The 8,206-nt window shown below is 39.2% G+C and overlaps 1 protein-coding gene across 3 annotated transcripts; it reads left to right on the plus strand.

The window, feature by feature from the left end:
• The first annotated feature begins 1,343 nt into the window (after positions 1–1,343).
• On the plus strand, positions 1,344–7,478 carry med31 (mediator complex subunit 31). Of its 3 annotated transcripts, none has more exons than XM_022253998.2 (4): positions 1,344–1,587; positions 4,541–4,621; positions 4,790–4,886; positions 5,972–7,478. In XM_022253998.2, exons 1-4 carry the CDS (start codon positions 1,548–1,550, stop codon positions 6,273–6,275), a joined length of 522 nt encoding a protein of 173 aa, XP_022109690.1. In that variant the 5' UTR covers positions 1,344–1,547; the 3' UTR covers positions 6,276–7,478. The 3 variants fall into 3 exon arrangements, with proteins under 3 accessions (XP_022109690.1, XP_086996829.1, XP_086996830.1); XM_087140703.1 differs by lacking the exon at positions 1,344–1,587 and adding an exon at positions 1,838–2,069; XM_087140704.1 differs by lacking the exon at positions 1,344–1,587 and adding an exon at positions 1,838–2,060.
• Positions 7,479–8,206: the final 728 nt, after the last annotated feature.

Consider the following 8,206-nt stretch of genomic DNA (forward strand, 5'->3'; position numbering starts at 1 on the left):
ACAATTAATTGTGGTGTTCGCTGCTCTGGGTGAAGTCCGGTCACGTATAATCACACAGTCTCCCCGTCAATAGCGCCCTCTACTGATGTATTGGTTGAGTGTGTTGATGAATAAACCTGCCGCTTATTAATTGTTGTATATAGTCAGGTGTCCAGGCGAAGTTTATTTCAAGTCAGGTCTGTCCGGGTTTCGTCATTAAGTTTCGACCAATCAGATTAGCCATCATCTCGACGAAGACCAACTTTCTTGGGGGACGGTATACTTCGGTCCCAACGGACTCGTCCCCAGCTGCTCAGGGAATCTCCAGCGTGCCGTTCGACGCGCCGCGCCTCGAGGAGGAGGGCGCCCTCGCCTTCGTCGGAGGGGCGCGGCGTCACAGTTGGAATTATATGACAGACTAAATAAAACCCTTATATCACCAGGTTTGTGTAAGTTCAAATTATAAATCAATTGGACCCCTTGGAGTCACATCCACAGAAAATGACACTTTGGGCCCCTATATTTTTTAAATCTTTTATAAAGTAAAAAAGTCTAAAATCAAGTTCAAGATATTCAGATGAAAAATGTATTACAAACTTTGGAGATCCTTCAAGATTTATGAGGGACCACAAAAGAAAATCTAATAATCACTCCTGTACAATGAAAAGACATTCAGGGAGATAATACAAAGAGTTCTAGACTGGGGGGGGGGGGTTGCAACGCTTTTAATAGGGTGACATGAGATGAATATAAAGACCCCTTTGGCATGGAGTTACTTAGAGTTCCCACAAGCTCCGACTGCCCACCATGAGGTGAACAGAAAATTAAATGAACTTTATTCTGATCTGTCTCAAATTCTGGAAATATTTTCATTTTTCTTCCCGGGAAGTATGGGAATTTATCACTGTTGTCTATATGGCAGTTTACTTGTCTGCAACATGTTCTGGAGAAAAAAGAGACAGAAGAGCTGAGCTAAGGGTTTGCAGAAGAAATTATAGCAACGTTGTTTGCTACACTTCGATCAGAAATTCCGTTTGCAAAGTACGACTGTATTATGTCAAAAAAGCAAACGACTGAGAACTTGGGCGTACGATAATTTTGAGTTTTATGATGCCAAGTCCGTGAAAACATTACTCCGAGAGTTTTATATTACGTCTTTAAAATGTGTGGTACATTACAAAGATAATAGATGTCACTAAATATGAAAGGTGGAAACATTGCGTTTTCCATGTTTGTTCAGCCCAGCTCAGGCCAGCCTGATGAGTTCCATCTCATTTTGCCCGACTTCTACCCCGATCCATTCGGGAACTGCGGAGAGAAATTTATGACAGCGCCCTCTTTCGTTCAATTTGTTTAATCTTTGTAAAACAGTCGTCGGGTTTTGATTTCATTTTCAAATTTATAGAATTAAACATGACAAATTCCCAAAATACCCGGCCCTGCAATTACTTTGATATATATTTTTAATTTTTTGTTATGATTAAACTAAATTCAAAGTCATATTTGATATTGGTCTTAGACTTATTACAAAATAACACGTTGTTATTCCAGAGGACGACACAATAATCATGATGATGGCGGCTTCGCCAGCAGTAGTACAGTCGACAGGTTGGTTTACCTCCATCGTTTGCTGTATTCTGTTGAAATATTTGTATTCTCAACATATGAGGGAATCAGTTAATTAAGTCTTACTATAATTAAAAACTGAAATTATTTTTATAATGGGCCCAGACTTGTGAAGTTATAATGTGTTAAAGGAGATGCCACAAAACCGCTTGTACAGTTGTACTGGTACAGGTAGTACTACTACAAGGCCTAGTACTAGTAGTAGACTGGGCCTACCATACTGTTCTATGGTTGCACCTGCACTACACTAAGTCATTTAAGTGCGAGTGGTGCCTGGACTGGAGTTTTTTGGGGTGTATTCGAAACCCTGTTCTCGTGTTAGACGAACATGAAAATGGGGTTTCGAATGGGTAGAATCAACAGGCGAACATCGTTCGCGAACAAGATTCTCACCCCCCACTTTCTGCGGAGTGGACGTGGATGGAGAACATCAAGAACAAAAATGGCGGATATAGGCACATACCGTAACTTAATGTTGGACTTGTTACATAACGTAGAAATGTCTCGGCTGTTGTTACGGCAGCTGTAACGCATCTCCCATTTTCCCAAATCTATCTGTTCTACATTGCAACTGAGGAACTCCTGAATTTCAAAGCACTTAATCATTGCTTAGTCAACTGGGGATTCAACTTTAAGTTTGCTTTCACATCTGTGGCAAATTTTAGGCACAACTCTGTTTGTATATCACACAACGCAGTTACATGTATACCAAGGGCACCTGGGGCATGTTGATAATGATTATAATTGGATCCTAATATAAGTTTGAGTGAACGTTTCTGTACACGTTCATGAAGATTTGCATGATGTTTAGTTATTCCGCCATTCCAGAGTGGTACAGCATACTCTAGAAGGGGGCACAGGTACTGCTTATAAACTAAGAAGATCCTATACGGATAACCCATGGCCTTTCAGAACACGGATCATGTGTATCCGTCCATTTGCTCGTTATATATTGAATCAACATTAGCATCCTACTTGAGATCCTCCTGTATGTGTACACCCAAGAGTTTGAGTGTTTGTGATTGCTGGAGCTGTTGATTATATGTGCTGAAAACTGGTGGAGCCGGGGGATCCCTCATAAAGTTGATTTCCATTGATGTAAATTTGGCAGACTTCAGCTTCATCATTTTTCATGTTATTGACTTCAGACCACTGGACAAGGGACTAAATAGTTGAGCACAACAGCTCTGTCAGTGTACAATCGTTCAGCACATCGCACTGCGCAGCAGCAGACGTTGCTGCATGCGTAATGCAACATACACCAGACTGTACATGGCTTTACATGTGTCTACACGTCAAACGCAGTGCCCCGAGATCACACCAGTTTTCAGTTAAATTTTCCCAATAAATTCCCTGATTATCCCAAGTTTTTTGTGGAGATGTCTGTCCTGTAAGTTGTTCTGATCGCAACAAAAACTTGGGCTTTTACTCACATCTACACAGAACGATCTCCAGAAGTTGGCATGCTTTCATGATGCAGGCTTCTGCGCCCTACACGTAGTGAAACAATGAATTCCTTTGGAATTGAGACTGGGACCAGACCAGTCAATCATTCTGCACATAGTGCGTGAAAGCCATGGAGAGATGCCAGCATGGATCGCAGCAGATTTTTTGTGTGCAAATACGTAAACATCCTGATGTTTCCCAATAAACTTTTTAACGTTGTGAACAGAAATAACTTCCAGGAAAGAGATCTGGCGAAGAGAAACCTCAGGAAAAATTTAATGGAGAATTAGAGTGATCTTGTGTCAGAGGAACTCTGCATGGTCAGTTAAGGCTGCTATTAAGGAAAGGTCATGATTTTGTGACCGTCATAAAACTTTGAATCTTTTTACATGTATTGGATATGTCTGTTTGAGTTTGCTTGAAGTAAGCAGGTGTGATCTGAAACTGTTGCACCATTTTGGGTTGGTTTTGTTGAATAGTTTATATGTAATGTTGACCCAATTTTATCTTTCTATTTTACTACAAGCATGTCTTGATTGACCCAAGGTTTTGATTCATTTTTCAAAATCAAACCCCTAGAAAAATGGCATGCCTGGAAATGGAGTGTTTTTTTCACATGCCTGCAATTTCCAAGTCACAAGGGCTGATGCACCCCTAGAACAACATCCATTGCACTTTGTAATATTATTTGTGAGTCTATTAGTGTGCGAAACCTGGGGTCAGTTCCCACGGAGTTCAATTTCAAGTCGCAGCCAGTAATTTGAACGTGACCTGAGGCTCCTTTTACTAGTCTCACAGTGTACTCGGTCCAGTGATAGATCAAAGAACGTGTGAGGCTTAAAATGAGGCTTAAAATTATAATCAGTTCAAAGAGAATAAAACTGTGATGACTGTATCGCTGGCCACAACAAAGTTTATCAAATCAAGTCAATTTTATTATCTCTCTTAACCGTGGACTGGTATTAAGAGAGATAATAAACTTGACTTGATTTGATAAGCTTTTTAAACTTGTACTGCTGTGGTATGTACATGTATGGGTGTTAAACTGGCTTGAAATTTACAAAGAAGTGAAATCAACAGTTACAGCATTCTGCAGCAAGCACATTTACCAAACTTTCCACAGATTTTTCTGAACCAAAATGCGTACATGGTCTCTGCAGTTGTATGCAATTAATTGTTCACATTACACACCCTTTGGATGAAAAAATAGCAATCATTTTGGACAGGTTTCTTTGCTGTCCTGCTTGATGTATCAAGTACATATATGCGGAGTTTTATTGTAATCCATGTTTCCTTGCAAACTGACATGTAGTGTAACTTTTTTCAATGTCAATTTGCCCAAGTGGTTAATATAATTATTGGAAACAACTTACCTATTAATCTCTGCTTTGTCAGTGATATAGTGTTCTTGAAAACAAAATCTAATTATGTTGTGTTGTGCTATGAAACCGTCTGCAGTTGACATTAGTACTGTATTTTTTTTCATCAGAGAGCCTGGATTCTGACAAGACCCGATTTCAAGTGGAGCTTGAATTTGTCCAATGCCTGGCCAATCCTCACTATTTAAATTGTAAGTATATAATAATTTGGTCAAAGTTTCAGTTATTTACTTCTTTGTATTACCCACATTGTGCAGTTATCGTAATCAGTTGAAACATGGTTCAGCATGCACATTTGCAGATGTTCTCAACATTTTTACCCATATCTGTCTCTTTCTGTTTATTTCCTTTAATTTTAGTCATTGCACAACGAGGATATTTCAAGGATAGCAAGTTTGTCAACTATCTGAAATATTTACAGTATTGGAAAGAGCCACAGTTTGCCAAATACCTCAAGTAAGTTGTGAGCTGGAATATTGCAGTTCATCCTAATTTTTATTCTTGTTTCCCTTTGCATGATGTGATTGTTTCCAACAGTGATTTCATAACAGTTTTTATTACTTATTGAAAGACAATTAGGGAAGGAGAGGAAATCCTTGACTGTGTTGCTGACAGTAACGATGGTATTGTAAATTGTACCTGAGAGAAGAAGGCAGTGTTGGACTGGTAATTAATGAACAAGTCTCAAATTTTATTTAAGTCTTACAATGAGTCCAGTCGCTAAACACTGAGATCAAGTCAGGTCCTGTGAGATACTTTGAAATTGTCGAAATAGGTTGCCTGGGTTTAATACGAGGCTTTCAGATGCTTGATAAGCAAGCATACTGGGCCTTTTACCAGTTCTGAGCATGCAGGTGGTGTTCTGAGCATGTATGCATACATGAGTTCTAAGTACTAGCAATACAGTGAAAAAGATCAGTATATCGGCTGCCCCATCATCTCAAACTGTTACTTGTCCTATTGTGTTCAAATATTTGTGACTCCATTTGACTTTAGGTAAATACTCTACTTGACTCTTTTTTGTCTAACTCGACTCAAGTCACGACATTACAAGGACACCACTCAAGTCACAAAAATTAGTGACTCATTACAGCTCTAAACCTCTGATACACACATGAACAATAGTAAAATGATGGTATTGTCGTAGCAGCTGTTTCTACATGTAAGTTGTATACACATGGTAATCCTTACCTCATTCACTTTGAAGTTGATATACATGTATACCAATCCAAATGACAGAAGCAGGTGATTGTTTTGATATTGGTTTAGTCTCCTGACAACCCCCCCTTGTTCTCCTTTCAATTGCATGCCATTTTGAACTTGGGAAGATAGATGAAGTTTTTTTAAATTCATATTTCCAATTGTTTGAATTTTAGTTGTAGTTTCCTGAGAGTTCATTTTATTTAGTGGCACAAAGAATGTGGCAATACTCGCTGATCAGTATTGCTTTGTTCTTGAAATCTGCTGGGAAGTTGAGGTTTATTTCATGTATGGTTTGTTGCAAAGTGTTTAGTTGTATATTTTGTGATTACAATTCACAGATATCCCCAATGTCTTCACTTTTTGGAGCTTCTACAATATGAACATTTTCGTAAGGAACTGGCCAATGCACAATGTGCACAATTTATCGATGACCAGCAGCTGTTACATTGGCAACATTATACTAGGAAACGCATGCGACTACAACAGGCTGCAGCTGAACAGTTCCAACAACAGCAGCAGCATCAGAAACAACAGCAGATGCAGCAGCAATTGAGACAACCACCACCACAACAGCAGCAACAGCAACAACAAGAACAGAAACCATTGCAGCCTGTACAGCAGAACCAGCAGAATCCAAAATGAGGAATTCGGAATAGATGCTCTGGAGCTTAGCAGTCTGTGATTTCAAAGACTGGACATTTCTGGTCAAATGCAATGTTCTGATGCATTCCAGATTGAGATATAATTGTTGTTCCTCCAAGACTTCAAGTCTCAGGACTGAGCATCTGAACTGTTCCTTCTTTTTTTAACCCAGTAAAGAAGAAATATGACCTACCCTGTTCAGACAGCCTCCAGAGGGGGTAAATTTGTGGAACTTGGGTTTAGGAATGTTAATTGTCCAGGATACAGCACCCCCAAAAAGGTACTCAACACTACTAGGTCACCCATACATATAGGTTTTTGAAATGTTGGGCAAATCTGGAAAATGTTAAGTTTATATTAGTTGATGTACAAAATTGTATATGTATATTGAAGGGAGAGAACAGATTGCTTGATCACCCTTTGTAGGAACTCATACAGGCTTGTAGACTCCTGTTTCCATCATAATGTGTAAAATTAAAGAATCCATGCTTCTAAACACACTTCAACACCACCCACTACCAGTTTGGTCACTTATCGACATTCATCCAAAAAGCAGCATTTGACCTAAGGCTAAGGAAAATTGTGTATGTTATCCTTCCAAAAGTTTCATCTTGGGAAAATGTTTGAGATTTTGTATATAGGTTTACAATAAAGGTTTAGTTTTTCGGACCTCCTTTTGTGTAGGACTTTCCAACAAGATACGTTTATGCCAAACCATAGGTGTGCATTTGATATTAACATGTTGAGAGCAAGAGTTAATGGGAGGGGCTTATTTCGTGGGAGTCATACATGTCATATGTTACCTTTGTGTTGAGACATGAGACCAACCACTAAAAACTAATTCAGTATTAACTACTTGTTCCTGTGTAATTTTCAATTCCCATTTTGAGTGCACTGCACTTCCCCAAATATTTCTTTTTTTATTTCCATTCTTGTACATAACAACTGAAAAGCATTTTCACCCAAGACTTACAATAAGGCCATGCCAGACATGTTAAATTGACTGGGCTATACAGCAGGCAATAACACATTTAGTACTTCCACCATGCATAGCTTTGAGTCTTATCAATAACACATAAGTCTATATGAAAACCATTAGCTTGAGCTGTGTTCCTATTGCTCTATGCTCCATGTAACAAGAAGGAACCGTCTTAGGATTGCAGGCAAGTAAATAGGCCCCAAATAGGCCTCTGATGACATCCACACCGCTCTTATGTGTGTTTTTTCTATGGTGCTCAACGGACCGTGATGTAAATAAAGTGACGTCATCAGTACATGTAGAGTCAAACTGTCTGCACTGAAAATTAGCAATCCACATATTCATTTATAGTTTGGTATAAATGGTACTGGGGAGTTTGTGAAACATTTAAAAAGAAGGGTGCCGGGAAACGATCGGCAGGGATGTCAGCGTATGTTTCTGAGAAAATTTGGACAAAACTGTTCTGATGGACTTGAAAAATGGCTGCTGACAGACTTGGGGAAGTCACTTTTGGGGGGTGAGGTTGTTTCTGGTGGATAATTAAAAATCTAATTGGTTATCCTGCTAAAAGTTAAAAATCAATTGAAATCTGGAGGACCCGACAATCCATTGTTTAATTTGAGAGGCCTCAGGGACCTCGGTTGCTCGCAACGGGGCTCTGACTCGGAACTTACGCGGCTTGAATTAGTGCAGTGCGCCCCTACGGACATTGTCAATGTCATGACGCACACTTCAAATGGAGATTTCAAAAAACTTTTTGACATGGCAATGATGAGGAAATACGCTATTTTTTGTTTATCTTGAGTAGCTGAGAAGCCTGTATTTTCTCATGATTTTTAAAAAAATTGTTAAAGCATGGTCAGATGTAGCATTTCTACCTCCACTAAGTAAACGCGCAACGTGTATGCTGTGGTTTAATAATGCTACATACAGGGCTATCTTTGGTTGTGGC

This window comes from Acanthaster planci, linkage group LG09 (genome assembly GCF_054643075.1).
Source record: "Acanthaster planci isolate LZ-2023a linkage group LG09, COTS_SCS, whole genome shotgun sequence".
In the NCBI taxonomy this organism is placed as follows: Eukaryota; Metazoa; Echinodermata; class Asteroidea; order Valvatida; family Acanthasteridae; genus Acanthaster; species Acanthaster planci.